Source organism: Aptenodytes forsteri, unplaced genomic scaffold, assembly GCF_000699145.1.
Source record: "Aptenodytes forsteri isolate BGI_AS27 unplaced genomic scaffold, ASM69914v1 Scaffold7, whole genome shotgun sequence".
NCBI classification, from domain to species: Eukaryota; Metazoa; Chordata; class Aves; order Sphenisciformes; family Spheniscidae; genus Aptenodytes; species Aptenodytes forsteri.
Genome location: NW_008795919.1, coordinates 2,398,557 through 2,417,319, shown reverse-complemented (window position 1 = coordinate 2,417,319; position 18,763 = coordinate 2,398,557). Strand labels below are relative to the sequence as shown.

Here is an 18,763-nt window from a genome sequence, read left to right as displayed (position 1 = left end):
GGCAGATCAAAACCAGGGCTGGCTCTTTCTTTTACTCCTGCTTTCCACGCAGTAATCACTGAAGAGTGTGCAGCTCATAATTAGCATGCAGGAGGGAGGAGGTAATCCTTACTGATTTCATCAAAACCTTTGCTTTGCTGAAATCTTTAAAGATTACTATCAGAACTACAGTCGTTTTACAATAATTAGGCAGAAATTCAAGAGAACAAATCGCTGGATACTATAAAACCCAAATCATGCTTCACTTCGCCCCTGGAGAAGGCACAGGTTGCCCCTGCTGCCTGTCCCCACTTTACAGTAACGTGCATGTAAAAGCTTGGCTGAACCACAGATAGCTGTACAAAGCATGTGGGTGAGAAAGCCCTTCTGTTTTCCCACTATTCTGTGCATCACTTTCTATTTACTACTTTAAAATCTCTAAGTGGGACTTGCCCAATGCAATGCAAGCTGTTACTGAAAGGATCAAGGGGCAAAAGTCTGACAGCAGGAGACCTAAGCCTATGACTCTCGGAGAGGAAGGATTTTACAGAGCTGCTAGACAAGCGTTCAGCTGCTTACACCGAGAAATATGCTAAAACGCCAGTAGGAAAAATTGCTTGGGTATAAATCTCAAGAACTCACTGTGTACTTAGGGCATGATTCAATGAGATACTTCTGATACTAATCCTGGGACGTGCGAGGGTTGAAGCTGAGTGAAAATGGAAGGTCTGAATACAAAGCACCTACAGAAGCCAGACAGCCCTGCAAGTTCACTGCTACCAAAATAATCTTAATCTCCTGTGACATTTCCTGTTCAGACAGAAGGCGTGCAAGGACCCACAGACACCAAAAGCAGTTCAGGACACTTCAAGACATCACTGTATTTTTGAGCATTATCTCGGGACCAACCTGACGACATCTCCAGAACACAACGGTACTCACCTTGGTAGACAAAATGAAAACCTTTGGCCGTAGATTGACCCTTGGAACTAAATTTTATGAGAATCTGGTTGGTGGTAGCTAATGGTAAAGATTCACCTAGATGAGGAGAAAGAGATAAAACAGGAGAGACAGAGATTACAGCATTAGCTACACAAATGGGATGCACAGAACAAGGTGTTAAATGGCAGGCTGTATTTTTGACTCGCTTTTCCCAGCAGCAACAGGGACACGTTCCCTACCTGTATGAGAGCCCGAGAGGGAGCTGAGGAGCCGGGAGTGCTGGTTGGGGCCATCGTGGACTTCGATGATGTCGTTGAGCGCGGTCTGGAAGAAGGCGAACTGCCCAAAGACCACTGCCAAGAGAGGGAGCACCGGTCGGGGCGGGCAGCGGGATGAGCCGCACTGCTGTCCCCACACAGCCGAGGCCTGGAGCTGAGGCATTTCACCTTCTTTTATTTCAGGAGTTTGGCAAAGATAAAAAGGGCCTGACTGACAGCCCTGGAAGATGGGAGCCCTTTATTTATCCACAAAGTAGGCATAACAGAAGCAGCAACCAGCCTCCCCCGTGTTCACTTGCCAATATGCTTTAACACTGATTCATAGGCCAAAAGGGATTCTTTTATGAGTCATCCCATTTGCCTGCCTACATAACACAAGGTATATAATTTCACCAACTGATAATTATTATTTATTATTTGTATTGAACCTCTGTCATGAAGCGCTGGGTTAGGCATTGTACAAAACCTGAACAAAATAACAATCCCCATCCTGAAGAACTCGATTTCTAGACTGAACCTCTCTGGTCAGGGAGGATGACAGCTAGGGACAGAGGACACTCACAATTTTATTAACCGTCAGTCCTAAGCCTGTCTACAGAGACTGCTAACGAGGGAGCCGTGCAGTGCTCTGGGTCTTACTGCATACATTGTAAATGCACCAAGGAGCAGACAGAGCTTATAAAAGGGAGGAAATAATGAGAGGATCAGAGCATTTTTTTAGCTAGAACAAAGAGACTTTAGTTATTTATCTTTATTTTTCAGAATATAATAGCAGGTTTTTTTCCTCCCAAATCTGTACTTAGAAGATTTTTTCCTCCCCTTTGTCTCCTTCTCCTAGCTTTGCATTTTCAAGTTGTAAGTGCCCAGTTGCAGATTCACAAGCTGAGAGGTCTCTTGCTGTGAAATTCATCATCCACCAAGCTATGACATTTGTTTCCTGCACATTCAGGTTTCCAGCACAGCTTTGATGCTGGGAACACTGAAAAATTGACAATAGCACACCCTGATGCCTGCTGTACACAGAATCTGAGAAGTGAAAGAGATGGGAAATGTGTAACATTCACCACTAATGGTTTTCCTGCTTTTTTTTAATGAAGCTATGGAAAGCTAGCAGGTGGAGAAGAGAAACTCATTTAGCTGTCATCCTACCATAGGCAAAAGTCAGACTTGCAGATCAAGACTGTCTAGCCCTCTACTTATTGTGTTTCTATGTATCAAGATCAGTTATAGCAAAACACGTTAAGAGGTGTAAGAGAACAGTGCAGTATTTCATCAGTTAGATCCAGGAACTCCGCTGTAACTACCTGCACACAGGCAGAAGGGCAATTCGAGTGAAAGGAGCTTATAACCCACGTCTGTACATAGCACCCTCATGTCACACCTTGCTATCTTAGCAAAGGAAACCACAAACAACCGAAAAGACCGTGGGGACTGTCTAGATCAATATAACACACCGAGAAGCAGTATCAAATAACAGAATTTAGAGACCTTCACCTGCCAGAGCTGTCAGTGCAAGTGCTCTTTAAGAACTTTAAATTCCTTCAAACAAGAAAATACGTTAACCAGTACTAATATCCAGCTAGCTGCCTCAAAGGTTTCTAGAACATCAATCATTCTTGTATTCAAGCTCTGACCAAAATTAAGCAGCACTGGACTCTATAAAAAGAACGCCGGTCCATTTAAATGGATCTGGCTTTTGTTTGGATCTAGTTTTAAAATTTAATTTACATGTTATTTAAAAATAAAAATTAGTCATAAGTACCATAGCTGCACATCCACAAAACTATACATTTATGTGCTTCTCTGCGCAGACAGATTATTTAGCACCACAGTTAGCATATGTTTATGGTAAATACATTTTGTACTCTCGGAGGTCCTCTGAGTCTGCTGCTAACATTAATCACCATGAATATTTTTTTTTTGCTGATTTTTCAACTCTGCATGACTGGATACAGTGCAGGAACTGGAAGGAATCGCAAGATGAATATTTTTTTTTTGCTGATTTTTCAACTCTGCATGACTGGATACAGTGCAGGAACTGGAAGGGGAATCGCAAGATGGTGTTTTTTGTTAGGCTTGGGTTTTTTTGTCCCCTCCTTTTTGACAGATTTTGAATTTCAGAAAATTCCCATCATCCTTACCGACTACAGCGACGTACACATAGCATTTATTTTCCAATCTCCCTTATCTCCATTTATATATGCACTTATTCTACTGCTTTGTTCAAACAAAAAAACCCAAACAAGAGAGTTGCATTACAGTAGGACAGATTTTCAAAAACCATCCAGAAACGATACCATAGTCCTTTGGCACAACGATGAAGTACAGGCAGACTTGTCCGCTGGTGTAGTTCTGGGGATAATTTGGAGAGAGGACGATGCCGTCGGAGCCTGTGTACTGACCGCCACAGGGTGCTGTAAGAGAAAGTCAAGAAGAGATCACCGAGCGTACCCTTACCAAAGCCCGCCTCAAAACACCAGCCTTTTTCCTGCTGCTTTGAGATCCACCCCCGCCCGCGCGCTGTAACGCCGTGCAACGTCAGCTGCCCCCAGCCACGACCGATTCCACACTTCAGGCACTGCAGCTCTCGCTTTACTTAAGAAAAGCAAGGCTTACCCTAACCTGAGTTCATGCCTGCTTCACATTTAATTATCAAGACCACGGCAAGGCTAAGGGATGCCGTGTATGGTGTCGTAGCCTAATGTGTGATTCGCACTGCTCTCCAGCCGACCTTAAAGCTCAGGACCTGACAGAACAAGCTCCTACTACTCTTTTCACCTTTTCTCAGTGGCAGGGGCCTGGCTCCAGCGGGAACGGCGTCCTCCCCGCCAGCGCCTTTCTGCGTCGGAGATTTCATTCTTCCAGTCACCACAGACTGACAGCTATCTCTTGACTCACTTCTCAGATTAAGAAGGTCTGACTGCAAACCCATCATTTGAACCATTTTCTCATTAAGCCAGAAAACAAAACAAAAAACCCCACAGAACCCGTAAGAAAAAATTGCCTTCTGTTTTCTCAATAAACTCTGACCCCGCTCAGGAAAGCACATGCTTCAGGGCTTTGTTTAGCAGGGATCAGGTTAAGCAAACATTTAAGTGGCTTCCTGAATCCTGCCCTGCACTAGGATGCAGGTTTTGTCATGCAGATAATCTGTCCAGTTTTCTCTCTCTCTCAAAAGGAGTTTCAAGGAAAGCACATGCTTCAGGGCTTTGTTTAGCAGGGATCAGGTTAAGCAAACATTTAAGTGGCTTCCTGAATCCTGCCCTGCACTAGGATGCAGGTTTTGTCATGCAGATAATCTGTTCTGTCCAGTTTTCTCTCTCTCTCCCTCAAACGGAGTTTCAAGAAACTTCACATATAAGTTAGCTCTTCCAACCTCAGGGTGTTAAAAAAAAAAAAGAAAAATTATGAAACACTGAGAACACACACCTCTGTCCCCTTGCAAGCAGCTCTATGCAAACATGACATCAAGCTTTGCATTAGGATAAACTGCTGAAGTATTTGGTGACAGGCAGATCATTCTCTACTCACCTTTTCCCCTTGAGCCTTACCTGTACAGGTAGGTCGAGGTTTGTTCCACGTGGGTTTTCCATCCCCGCCCATTACGCACGTCAGCGTGGAGACCCCTTCAATGTCATACCCTCCGTCACAGTAGTAGGTAATTGTAGATCCCAGCTTCAGATCCGTACCCACTCGTGTGCCATTCTTAATTGATCCAGGATCGAAGCATGACTCCCGGGGATTTTCTGCAAGAGAAAATTGCCAAGATCTTTACTGGTCTGATACAGCTACTCTAAAATTTTGGTCAACGGCATGTTTTTTGGCTTTTCTCATCTGGGAATCCCACTTAAGCATAAAGACCAGTACCATTTGCAGTTTAGATTGCGAGCATTCTCTCATGCTGCTGAATCTGGGGAATTATACAGGTCAGATTCTGGTCCAGAGCATTCTCTGATGCTCAGCTCCAGCACAGTATACTGGAAGAAAGAAGGCTTCAGTTCACACACATATTTACTGCTACCCAAAATCCAATCAAGGAGGCAAAGCTTTGATTTAACTATCCACACTCGCTCTCCTTTCTTGCACAGGGGACGGGCTGTAAGGAACTTTGCAAACCAGGGCATATAAACACAGATTGAACACGCAACATATTTCAGATGTGCTACATCTGTTCACATTATCTCTTTGGCACCTATCATTCCCACATCGAAGAGCTGCCTGCTCTCACCATGGAAATACATAGTGCCATGTGCTAGCTGGTTGACTCTCCAGATGTGCAGCACGGCTGCAATTATGGCAAAATGATTACAAGCAGTTAGACAAAATGAAGACATTTTTCTCTGTTCACTATGCCCTGCAGAGTTAAAAACCCCATTTACATAAGAAAACTCCAGTAAAGACTACAGAGCTGTCAGGACTTGGATATTTCTTTCCTCCTTCTTCTGAGGGCTTTTTTCTTTTTTTTTTTTTCCTGCATGAAATATAATTAGAGGCTTTGATTAATCCTGCTCTTTTGTCATTTGGAAATAGCTCATTAAAGATGAGGGCTTTTCTGAGAGCAGTGGGTCTGTGAACAATTATAATGTGTCTAAGCATTAAATCATGGGCTTTTAGTATTTGGGGAAGTGGTGGAGGGAGAAGCAGAAAACAGTAAAACCCCCAGATCTTGCTTTTGTTTCTTTGTTTGCAGTGAAAAATAGGATTAGCTCTATGGTCTCCTTTACACAACAGCTGTACCACTAGCTAGCGATCCAGGTAAACAGGGCACAAGAGGATGTGAAATGTTTCCACCAGGAACAGCTGCCCTGACCCGCAGAAGTACGGCCAACGGTTTTTCCTAGGACACCAGTTCCCTACTTTGGGAGCCACAGAGTGGTCAACCTCAATGCTCCTCACAGACCATCACACACTTGTATCATCAAACTTTAAATCATTAAGCCCTGGGTTCTCCTCTACGTTAGTGGTGTCTTGCTGCACGAACTTTGGACAAGCCACTTTTCCTTTGAGCAACCCTGTTCCCCAACGAAATAACAAGATGTTCCAGTTTATCTCATCCTGGGAAGAGACACACATGTGCCTAGAAGCATGATTACCGCAGCATTCAAGAGAGAGCTCTGATACTCAGAACATGACGGAGAAGATTGGGGTTCTAAGACAAAAGAATTCAACAAATATTTTTATCCCATTATTTCCTGTCTGTGATCTGTCAGTAGGTCCTGCTGAGACACCAGCTAGACACAAAAAAGAAATCTTGATTATTATGAGTAAGATATCAGGACCAAAAAGCTTGTTTCAGTCACAGCACTGGAAAGCAAAGCCCTTGGCTCTCTGGTCAGCTCAGGTGAACACATTCCCTCCTCATTCATCCTTATGCTTGTGAGACATCAGCCGTAGCTGGAGCAGTGACCCTTTACCATTACTACAAGTCAACGGAATATTCCTGTACAGACTGGTCATCACAGCCCACAGAGGTGATGAATTGCTTCTGGGCATCAGTCAACCAGGGCACCGAAGACGAGCAGTGCAGTTGCATGGCCCAGAGTCCACTGTAGCACACAAGCCATTTGAAAGTGTAAATTCTTCATCTACTTTTCCAAAATATTTTTTCACTCCACAAGCCTTTATTTCTCTGAATTGCTAATATTCACTTTTAGACCCTTTCATACAAAAGCTGCACCCAACGGCTTCCTTCTGACCACTTTATGCCTCTCGTTATTTTGAACACTCTCACTGCCTTTCATCTAACAAGTTGATGTGGCTTCAACCTGTCAATCACCCTCCCACCTGGCTGTCAGATGTCTTAGCCATGTGCTTGATCTCAGCCTCTGCTCTTGCTTTGAAAAATCATGACATTCAGTGCTCAAGTCACTCTGTCAACTGCTGAAAAAAAAGGTGGTGGCTGATTGCTGAGCAACAGCCCCACTGCTTTTGTTGCGTTTTCCTCATTCTTGACTGTTTCTCTGTTCCCTTGAGGGTCTGTGCCTTCAGGGACACCACTCACCTTAGAGGACGATGCATCCTGACACACTAGTCCTACGCATATCTCCAGCTGAACACTCCTCTGCAGATGAACTGCCCCGATGATCCTCAGCAGTAGGCTACAAAGGGAGGCAGGAGCTCAACTTTAAGGAAGTATTTGGTTGCGTGGTGACAGCAAAAGACTCGTAGAGGGATGTGGGAAAGCCACAGCTTTCCCAGCCTTTGATTTATTAGGCTATGAAGTGAGTACAGCACAGCTTGCTCATTTAGAATTAATGTTTTATTTTCACTCAGACACTTCAGAAATCGAGGACTTTACCCTGATGTCCCAATTAACATGGATTCAGGCTGCCAAATGTTTAGAAAAGAGTCAAGACAAAAATGCCATGAGAACTGGCTCATTAGTCCACAGAAAGCAGAATTTTCTGTGTTTCCTCTCTCCTTTCCCAAGAAAAACTCAAAGCCTGCATAAGCTCCTAGACCAGGAGGTCAGGCTTTCGTCTGTATGTTCGAGAACAGCTTCACCGGAGAGCAGTTGTCCACCCAGCACATCATGAACCCCACATCTGTGAACATGTGCAAGCCTTTAAAAAGAGCGAAGCCTTAAAGCAACCCCAGGAGAAATTGTCTAGAAGACAGTTTTTCTTTCACAACAGTCATCAGATACTGAAGATTTTGAAGACCAGGTGCAGCCTTGGCCCGAGCTGCTTGCCTGCTGCCACACCAGCTCACCAGAGCCCAGCATCCCCCGACTCATCCCAGCTAAACGGACTACCTTTTCCAAAGGACAGATCTGTTTTTCAAATGCAAGTTGTTTTAGGGTCAAGCGCCACCTCCCATGTCCGACCGTTTTAACAGCAAACAGTACTGGATGTTTTTAAACAGCTTGCTTTGCAACGGATTTTACAGAATAGTGTTTCTGTGGGGAATTTCCACCTTAAGTAACCCGTAAGTAATGCTGAATATATGTTTATAAGCTCAGGATAGGCAAAATAGTTCTGGTGAAATAATAACGGATTTGAAGTAAGGCTTGGGGTTTGGTGGGGTTTTTTTTCCCCTTTCCTTTGGAAGGGTGAAAAGTAATCAGTTCTGCTTCATTTGCTTTCAATTTCACGCCTCTTCACTTCTGGCCCACAACAGAAACAGGAAGTACTAAAAAGCATGAGAAAACCTCCTGCTTCGGAGTATCCAGCCTGGAAACTCCTTCCCACCCTCTGCCCCCAGCACGAGGAGCCAAACCTAAACGCGCACCTTGGGTCCCATTCAGCGCCAACCCATCAGGATACGTTGCTCGGATGGAGGCAGTGACTGATGGAGTTTGACCTGCTTCTGTAACCATGACAACAGAATATAGGGAGGGGGATTAATTTGGGAAAGGCTCTCCAAACGACTACCCTGCCCTTTACATTACTAACAAAGCGTGGTCTCAATTTAAAAATATCAGTCTATCAATACATAAAATGTATCTTAAAACCTGTGGTTTGTGAGATGCTGCAATGTAAACTGATTATTGGAATTCAGTTGGTTTCCCAATCAGAAAAGATAATCTTCACATTAGAGATTCATCCCTGGCCAAATTTAAGAGAGTTTCTGGTAGCATTTTCTGGCAAATGCAGCTTAATGGAAGACCCTCATACCAGGGGGTCTTTTAAATTGACTGGAAACAGGTTTTGAAACTTATCCAGTGTTGCTCTGTAACCAGAAATCTCCCAAGTGTAACTAAGACACACAAATATTATCCTGGTTCAAAAGATAATACATGTAGAGATACTACGTGTATTTTACCTCAGAGATACTGAGGTAAAAACCTTAGTTTTCTGTAGCTGAGACACTTAAAAAAATTTTAAACAACAACTGGAACAAGAGATAAATTCTAGGTATATTGCAAGCCACCTCTTTCCTGCGTTTAAGCTTTTGTTTTGTAACTGACTTTCCTATTTTTGTAATCAAGAACTTATCCTTTTGCTTTGTTAGACTAATTCTTGTTGGGCTCAAGCGAACTTGCTACGAACACAGCTCACTGCTTTCACAGAAATGACAACGTTAACTAAGCTGGTGTTGCAAACAAGCACTTTGTTAAGGATTATGGTAACTTCAACAGATCTTAAACGGGATGCCTGAGCGGAGCATGTCTTCCTTTTCAGGAACCAGCCTGAATCCAAAAAATCTACTCCCTACTGCTAAGTCATCCCAAGAATAAATTCCTCCCCAGCTGAAATCCCAAACTATTGCATTTAAGTTTCACCTGACCCTGTGAATCAAGCCAAGGCTTTGTGCAGGCAGTAAACCAAACCTCTGTAAATTTAAGTGTGGGGGGAAAGCACACTTAAGGTTTCTTCGCTGGCAACCTTACTTTGATTTTTCATTCTGCTGCACAGCTGACAGTGCATCATGGGTGCAAAGCAAAATATAGGAGTTAATCTATCAGAAATCCTGCTGGTGTACTATATGAGTGTAGCTAAACTGGGAAATTGCCTGGCTGAAGATCTGCCCTCAAACACCTTTCTATGGCATTGCTGCATTCCCACTTCATTCTCACTGTCATGCTCTATGCAAAAACTGGCGTAATAAAAGCCAAATTCATTCTTCTCTCTCTGTTTTCTCCATTCCTCCTGGCCCCAGAGGACAACTTTCTCTTGAAGAGCCGTTGCCCCTGAAACAATTTCAAATGAAGTGCTGAGGCTGTTTGAAATTCACCCGACACAGCATGGCTGCAGGCTAGCGATACAGTCCCAGTCCCAGAGAAGATTCAGGATTTCAAGGAGCGACTGACAGATGGCTGCTTTGTTTTTTTTCCCCCAAACATTACCGAAAGAAGACTACAAAGCCCCTGGTAATTAACAGTATTTCGCACACAGCTGACATAGGTGATATATGGTATTTAGGGAGCTTGGGGCAGAAGCCTGTGTGGGCTGCAGCACTGACCAAACACAATGAGGCGGCTGAGAGAAGACGGTGTCTTTGAACTGTACTTGGGATTCCACGCTGGCAAGGAGCCGAGCTCGGTATTTGATTTTCTTTCACACATGCTCCCTCCTGCATTTTCTTTTCTTCTTCCTCCGATTCCCCAAAGTTCTATTTTCTGCCGCTTCTCAGACTTGAATCCCAGGTTCCTTTTAAAGTGCGGGGAAATTAATGAGCAAACTTAAAGCCTCATTCTTTTCTCCCAGCAGTTTGGCTTTGTGGGAAGTATGTAGGCGCGATTAACACTGTAGGAGTGTTTAGGAGAACAACGCATCACACAACCACCCTAATTTAATGAGATTTCATTTGTTAACTACTTTCTGGCTGCCCAAAAAGAAAGAGGAAGAGAAAAAAACCCCAAGACTTAATTTTCAGTAAAATTAATTCTAATGAGAGCAGAAAACTTTTAATCTCTTGAATCTTAAGCAGTGCTGATTGTCTTATTATTTCGTAACTTTACCGAGGGAAATTAATCTGTTCAGCGTAACTAATAGGAATTGCCATTTCACTATGATTTCACCTCTGGTCAGGTAAATTCAAAAGCAGGAACCACAGACCAGAGACAGGGTATAGGAAGAGAGAATTGCCCAAGCACACAGAGAAAGCAGCAGCAGCACTGGAAACACAGCAGCAGCCCGTCAGCTCTCCAGCACAAGCTATTACTGCTCCCACAGCACACAGTTGGGCCAACAAGACTCAACAGCCTGTTTCACAGCGTACACCACGGATGCAAAGCCATGTTTCATAGTGGCACGCATCCAGTACATCTGAAGCCATCAATGCTTTCGTCCCACACTGCAATCTAGTCCATATAGGCCAGAGCAGGCTTGAAGAATCGTTTCTTTCTAGCCCTGTTTTTTCCCCAGTTTTTAATCCTTTTCTCCATTCTGTGTAATCCAGCTCATCAGATCCAGCTTTTCAGAGCGTATTTTTTACTACGGTTTGTAAACAACTCCATTCTTCCACCTACCCTACGCACAAACAAGGAACACACTCTGCCAAAGCCTCCCTTTTTTCCCCATCTCCCAGAACAGCAGTGCCAGGTCTGTCACTTTGCAGCTTGCTCCATCGACAGAGAGCTAAAAGCACACAGGGAAAACTCTAACCACTGCCCCTGTCTCTCGCCATTAGAGCTGAAGCCACCACAATGTTTTAGTTCCTCCTCAAGCAAGCAAGAAAAAAAAAAGCCACTGCTCTAACACCACAGATACCTGTGAACTCACTCTATTCTGTTCATTTTACTAGTTATTAGTGATTTTTTAAGTAGATGCTTTAGAATCTTAAGTAAAGCAAAAACGCACAGCTTTCAGGAGAGCTCCACTGACTCAAGAGAGCTGAGCATCCACCTCCATGATCCTCGCCTCTAGCTATAGCCACCCAATCATTTGGTACGCTCTTGACTGACAGTATCAGGAATTCAGACCGAGATCCCATATTGGATATGTATGTCTGCATCTCCTTTTCTTGCTCTTGCCACCAAGAATAAATCTGAAATCAATGGCAATGTGGAGCATTCCTAATAACCAGTTAACAATTCAGCACTCTCTAGTACTCTGAAAGCTCAAATCTGCAACGAAGCAGCATATTCTGCTCACTAAGAAGATAGAACTATTTAAATTCAGTCTGGAGCAAGAAAGATTGCACATAAATGTACATAAATACATACTTTCTGGGAATCTCCCTCCCATTTTCTTTAAAGAAAAAAAGATGTAGAAATTTTCTTCTCTGTTAATGAAAGTCCCACACAGAAGCAGCCACATGTGACTGATCCTCAGCCACGTAACAGTCCTTTTATGCTGCTCTTATCTACGTTATGTTCCCCGGCTCTCCTGCCAGCCTATAGGATCCCCTCTCTTCAACTCCCAATTTTCCCTCCCATGCCTCTTAATCAGCTTTCGTGGTAGCAAAACAGACAGCAGGATTACTGCCTGAAGAGAGGTTTCCACAGTTTTTAGAGCTTCTCCCATTTGGTTTTCAGCTAGGTAGTTTAACCTGAGAATAAATGCAGGTAAAATCCCACATATTTGCTGAGTCAGCTGGGCCAGGTGCATCCCCAGACAGGTCTTACCTGTGTAGTCAATGACAAATCCGGTGTTGCTGACTGATGCATCGCTTCGGAAAGCAAGGAAGAGGCTGTTGCTGCTGCTCTCTATCCTCTCGGGTAGCTGGGAGCCGTAAAAGCTTCCGATCAGGGGGCTGAGTGAATCGGGTCCATCATAGATATGAAGAAAATCATAGCCAGGCTCCAAACTGAAGCTGCAAAGCCAAAGGAAGAGTGCTTGAAGTATGAGCATGCTACAGCAGCCTCTGGAGAACAACAGAGACTGTGGTCTTGACGGGCTGTACAACTACATAGCTGAGAGACTGCTTCTGCCCCAAAACAGCTCCTCAGCTAAGTACAGGACATTTCTGTCTCCGTTCCATGTGTAAGGATTCGAGGACTGGTGATGCAGTCAAGAGCACAAAAGCATAATCCTGTGTTGCTTGCAGGGGCTTTCTATGCTGTACAAGTTCCACGGTTATGTTCTGTAAAACCATGGGTATATCAAAGAGGAGCTACAGTTGAAATATGTGCATCTTCTCCCAAACTAAGGTAACATCTGAGAACAGATTACCAAGGACTATGGGACAGTCATACCAGGTTTGGTTCCTTCAGAGAGGAAAGGACCCCTGTGCAGACCCAGTTCATCCAGGCAGTGCCCCACCGCTGGCATCCTCTGCCCATCCCCACAGGCAGCCACAGAAGTGGAACCAAAGAGCTCTCAGGTACGTACGTATTAAATACCAGGGCAATGACATAATCAGGAGAGACGGTCAGCTTCCAGTCACACTCCTTCCCCGGCGGGTAGGGCTCCGGGTACTGCGGGGACAGGATCACTCCTGTCGGTCCTGTCAAGATACCTCCACAGGGAGCTGGAAGGCAATCAAGCAAAGGGATGAGGCTTTGTCTTAGAGAAACTTAAAAAATAGCAGATGAGATGCAGGGGCGGGGGAGAGAGGGGGATAGATAAGGGGCAGAGAGACAGTTTGCAAGGCTGTCTGATAGCAAGATATGTATTACAAGAGCTTGCAGTGGCCCTAGCAGAGACAAGGGCTCTGTTACTCCAGACAGGGTACACACACAGAGTAAGGTATGTAAGTGAGCAACCAGAAGGAGACAGAGATGCTTTATGCTTTTCTGTTGCATTTATTTAGGCAACTCCCAGTCAAAGTCTGGACAGTTGCTAAACAAGTGAAAACATGTTGTCTGGGTCTAATGGCTTGTTTGTGTTTATTACAGTCACCGACACATTAAATGCCAAGCTGATTGAAAAATCCATTATTACTTTTTTAAGGCTGAAAGTGCCTGCATGTATTTCCACTGTGGGAAATACTCATGACTGATTTATTACTGTCAGCCTCTTCATGAGGGTCAATGCTCTAATCTTCCCCCCATTGCTCAGATCGATCCTCCCAGATTCGGGGTGGGGTGAGAGAGGGGAGCAGAGTCTCGTGTTGAACTCGGGTGTCTGAACTAACCAGCCTACAGCAATGCAAACACCGAGTTGGAAATGACCTAGCATGGGAGAGAACAAATCTTGCAAGGACCCTCCATGAAGGAGCGAGCATGTGTGTATATCTTGTGGGCTTTTATAAAGCCCTGCAAATATACAAGAATCTCCAGATATCAGGTAAAATGTAGTGGGGCCATTCTATAAAGATCACAGTAGAGATTAAACTTGAGACCCTTCTCCAAGGCCGAAAAGCAACTTCTTCAATCAAGTCCGGCTGCAGGCACCGAGAATTGTTATCCCTCTCGACCAGAGAAGGAAATCACAGCACAGACAGTGAAGAGTTTAGCTGAAGGTCAAGCTAAGGAAGAACCACAAGCATCTACTCTGTATCCATTTACCTTGATCTTAACCTTTAGGGCGCGTTCCTCTTCCAGACTCTAAAGTCAGGGGAAAATTCAGGAAGAAAATAAAGTATACAGGCTCATTTTTGAAAAGCCTAAGGGACATGACTGTTCAACACCCTCTGATTTCTTTGAAAATCCCACCCATAGTCTCCAAAGGATTTAAACTAGAAACTGGTCCAAGCCATAGCTGTTTAGAGTTGGGTCAAGATGCAGACTTCAAATACCCCAAACCTCTGAGGGTTGTTTCAGCTGAGGTTCCAGTTCAGCCCACATTGTTTAGGGACTGCAGAAGTTGTACAAATAAAGATGTGAAAATATATTTGAAATGCTAAATACAAACATAAAATCCAAGCCCTAAATTAAACCCTGTTTTTCAATTCAGATCTAACTCGGCAGCCTGTTACACAGTTACTATAAAACTGCTATTATTGGGCCACTGATTATTCCTCCAAATCCTTTGTCACTGAATAGAGGGAAGGAGCAAGACATTGCTTTCAGCTTTTTCACAGAGCTTATGACTCCTAAAACAAGATTGCCAGGCTTCTGCTCAAAAAGGACCCAACACAGTATCTCCAAGTCAAATTGGAGATGGCCCATAGGAATTTGTCTCACACCAAGATTAAAGCACCGGCTACGTTTCTCTGAAAAGGACTGAGAGCCCAGCTTCTGGTGTGAAAGAAAACTCAACAGGAGAATGACGAGATGGGCATGACATGCAACAGTATGATTTAGTTATAGCTCCGGGAAGACTAAAAGGACTGTCTCTATCAGGCTGAAAGGGTGCCACAGTAGATCATCAAGATAGTCATTCAGAAACCAAGTCATCCTGCAGGGAGCATACATCCTGTGCATGGTGTAGAAGTTTCCTAGCTGGCATTAAATCAGATGTTAGAAACAGAATTAACTGATTTTTTTTGCTTGGGATAACAGTGCATAAACAGGAATGAAGGTTACAGGATAAGTAATTTGTGGTTAGCATTTAATTGGCCAGAAAATTTGATGTTTATTGCTCTTATGTGCTTAGCATGACTATTTTATGTGTTCTGGACATATTAAAAAGAATCACTTTTATGAGCTTCTTTTATTACTTTATGAGCTCAAAGGAAATGTCAGCTAGTTCTTTCTCGTGACAGAATTTGCTATCTCCTCATGCAGAAATTATTCACCCGTGACCCCAATCCTCCCTACCAACCTGAGTTTTAAAGAAGCCTTTAATTTTGACTTTTCAAGTTAAATATGATCATGTACATTGCAGTATGTCCTATGAGTTTCCAGCATGAACTAGATTCTCATTGTCTCAGACACTCTGGGGATAAACCTAAAAAGGAGTTTTATGGGACAGCTACCTGAGACATATATACCTTGTCATACACCTCTTCAAACGAGGTGGGACTCACCCCCTTCAGATACAGAAGTCTTGCAATGAAACAGGGCAGGGAACCAGTGCAATGGGAGGATGGATATGTGTTCATACCTATGCAGGAGGGAGGGTCTGGTTGCCAGAAAAATCTGTTCTCAATCTGCACACAAGTGATTTTGGCATCCCCTTGCAGAGCGTATCCTGGATTACACTGGAAGACGATGGAGTCACCTGCCTCTTTGCTGTCACCACTCCGGCTCCCGTTCTGGGGAATTCCTGGGTCATTGCAGGAAGTGGCAGTAGAAACTGAAGAGTATTAAAAAAATATATTTTTTATATATATATATTTATATTTAACACAGGCTTACAGCACCAGCTGTACTTAGACCCTGTCCTTAAACAGATATCCAAGCAGTGACTTCATTCTTCATCTCTCCTCCTTCAGTATCCCTTAAAGTTGCCACATACACAAAAACTGGCTTTTACTTTGCACTGAGCATCTGCCACTCCAGCTGGTAAAGGCTCTGGGGAACGGCAAGTTCAAGTGCACTACACAGAGTGCAAGTTTGATGTATAATTGTGCACACGCATGTTTACTTAGTAAGTCCAGACATCCACTGATCTTGCATGGCATTTTTATAGAATTCTGTGTCAGACACATGCTGCAAAATAAACTCATCTGTTTGCACTTTTAACTTCCCCTGAGTGGCAGAGCAATTCAGCCTTTAGCCCTGTGAAGCGTCAAGCCTGACCTTTTAGGAATGCACGTGTTTCCCTCCCAGACTCGCTGCTGCATCCCTTTGAGGTATGAGATGACCCCCTCAGCTTCTTCTCAGCTGGGGGCAGGCAGCAGAGCTTTGCTGCTGACTGAGCTCAAGGTCTGTCAACGCTACAACAACTTAACAGTATGGAAAGTCCCAGAGTAATAGAAGTTTTGCAAGCTTATATAGATCATTAAAGTTCACAAGATCCAAAACTGTGTACTTCTGAGCTTAGGTCTGACTACTTTGTCACACCTTGTGAACAAAGGCTTTGAGCAGAAGCATTCAATAAAGACCAGCTCCGTATCAGGCAGTGGAGCAGGGCTTATTTCCTGCTAAGTTGATGAGAATCTATTACACCTAGCCAGTTTAGAGAAAGCTCTTCTTAAAAGAGCCAGAGGAAATCCCTCTCTCTCTTTCTGTGCAACTGAAGATAAGCAAGTTAGCAGCCCAGTCTGGTCCTTCCTGGCAGGCTGAGACACAAGCCTGGCAAAGAAAGAGGACAGCAGAGCTGTGCTGGGTGACACAAAGCTCTCCCTCTGTCTTGGTCATCCCAGAAGGCCTTGTACCCAGCACAAGCTCTTCCCAAAGAGCTGGCCTGCTCTCCCGGTCACGCAAGGAATCCCGAACAGAAAGCTATAGGCAAAAATTTGGGAGAGACAGAACGAGCTCTGATGCTTAGATGTGTCTGAGTCCCAGGAAGGTCATATCATCGTTCACCCAACAGCCTCCCTGTTTACTACCATCTCCAAAATAGGCATCTGCTGGTTGGTTACTGGACACGTCAGTGAAGGCCTGCATCCTGGAAACCTGTGTGTGAATGTTGAAGTGTATTACCCTAATATAATTGAAGTTATTGTGTTTGCAAGGCTGAGTCTTAGGTAACAGCCGCCAGGACTTAGGCAATGACAGATTGCAGTTGCATTACACGTAGCGCTGCTGCTAGCAATGACATCCCTACAGCCGACAGAGCTTTTTGTGATCTGCATCTCAGGGGATCCAATTTGAGGGATTTTAAATAGACTTGGTTTTTCAGAGACCACTGACCAACTGCTCTTAGAACGCCTGGGGGAAGTTGCCTGCATACTGGTGTCTCTAAGGCACCTGTGAAAATGTGGTGGAAAATATCTGTAATGCCTTCTTGTGTATTCCACAATGTATTGCTCTACATCTTGCTGCCAAGTTCACCACTGTGAAGGTGACTGTAGCAGAGGGGAGCACAGAACACACCTGCATTGCAAGGACAAAATACAAGAGTTTTTCCTCTATTTGCAGAGACTGCACCCAAATGCAGTAGAGCACAAATGGCTGGAAGACCACACAGTTCCTGCTATCGCGTTCAATACAATGTCATTTGCTCACCATCAGTAGTTTGTGGATAGACCTGAAATCACTTATCAGCAAAGCCAGGTTTGGACGATGCTGAGGAAACAATGTAAAGCCTACCTGAAAACTGAACAGCAAAGCCCTGCTTGCTTGTGAAGAAATCAGTGTTGAACTGAAGGATGACAGAGTTGAAAGTACTGTGGACGTCGCCGGGTAAGCCGGACCCACTCATCTCCTTTAGGAGGATGCCATTCTCCACTGGACCGTCCCAGATCCTCAGCACATCGTGGAACTCCTCGGTGTGGAAAACCATGAAATGGAGCCTGTGTGGCAAAATGAACTGGAAGTCAGACCACAAACTGAGCTCTGCCTTTTTTCCTGAAAGGATTAGAAATGTGATTGGTACCAACCTACGGTAGCTTGGCCAAGGAATGTGTTCTCTCCTGTTATCTGCAACTCAGCTTGGACAAAGTACTTTAGCCCTCTACCAAACTTCATCTGTCTATAAAACCCAAGATCTCTTAGTCACATGCCTCCCTAATAAAACACATCCACAAACAAAAAACTGAGTCAGGGATACTAATGTTTTCTGAAAAGTTGGGTCCTTTCTGGTGTTCTCTCCTGAGCGAACAAAATTACTAATCTCTCCTAAAAGTCTGGAGGAACAAGGTAAAGGTCCAAAAGCCCATCGTGGGCAGTGGAAATGTCCCTAGCCAGAATATCACAGTTGGTTTTACACCAAAGGTGCTCAGACATCACAACGAGTAGCTGTCCCACTGACAAAAGGCTCAGTCAAGGACACATAGGAAACCTGCAGCAGAGAGGTAGAGGGGCTGTGAAGGAGAGGATGGGGGTTTATCTGTAGTTTCACTGAGCTCTGTAACAGACAAACACAGAAGTATTGAGAAACTTATGCTAAAGAGAGAATCAGCAGAAAATGTCCTGGGGTCCCTTCAGACAACTTAGATATATTCATCCGATTCACGCATTGTCCCTAGGCTGCACACAGCAACAACCTTGGCTGTCCTTTGCTTTTTTTGGTGTCCTGCAAGGAAAGAGCCAGCATCTACTGATAAAATGCATTGATTTTTGTTACCTGCGCTCAGATCAAAGAATTTGCTCCTGGCACCAAGCTAATCTTGTGTATCGGGGAAAAAAAGGAAAGGAAACAACCAAGACCACTCTTAATTAAAACAGCATCATGCTGGAAAAGAAACCCTTTACCAGGGTGTTAACTGCCCTGGAGGTTAATAAAAAGGGGCAGAAAAGGGTGTGT

The 18,763-nt window shown here is 44.1% G+C and overlaps 1 protein-coding gene across 1 annotated transcript in view; it reads right to left on the bottom strand.

The window, feature by feature from the left end:
- CSMD2 (CUB and Sushi multiple domains 2) overlaps positions 1-18,763 on the bottom strand; it is a 310,684-nt gene that overhangs the window by 71,251 nt on the left and 220,670 nt on the right. The window contains exons 26-33 of the mRNA XM_009284828.2: positions 17,608-17,810; positions 15,515-15,706; positions 12,917-13,055; positions 12,211-12,398; positions 4,751-4,945; positions 3,497-3,613; positions 1,161-1,274; positions 922-1,017 (exon numbers count right to left, since the gene is read on the bottom strand). Of these exons, the coding sequence (XP_009283103.2) occupies positions 922-1,017; positions 1,161-1,274; positions 3,497-3,613; positions 4,751-4,945; positions 12,211-12,398; positions 12,917-13,055; positions 15,515-15,706; positions 17,608-17,810 (1,244 nt within the window). The remainder of the gene's footprint in view (positions 1-921; positions 1,018-1,160; positions 1,275-3,496; positions 3,614-4,750; positions 4,946-12,210; positions 12,399-12,916; positions 13,056-15,514; positions 15,707-17,607; positions 17,811-18,763) is intronic.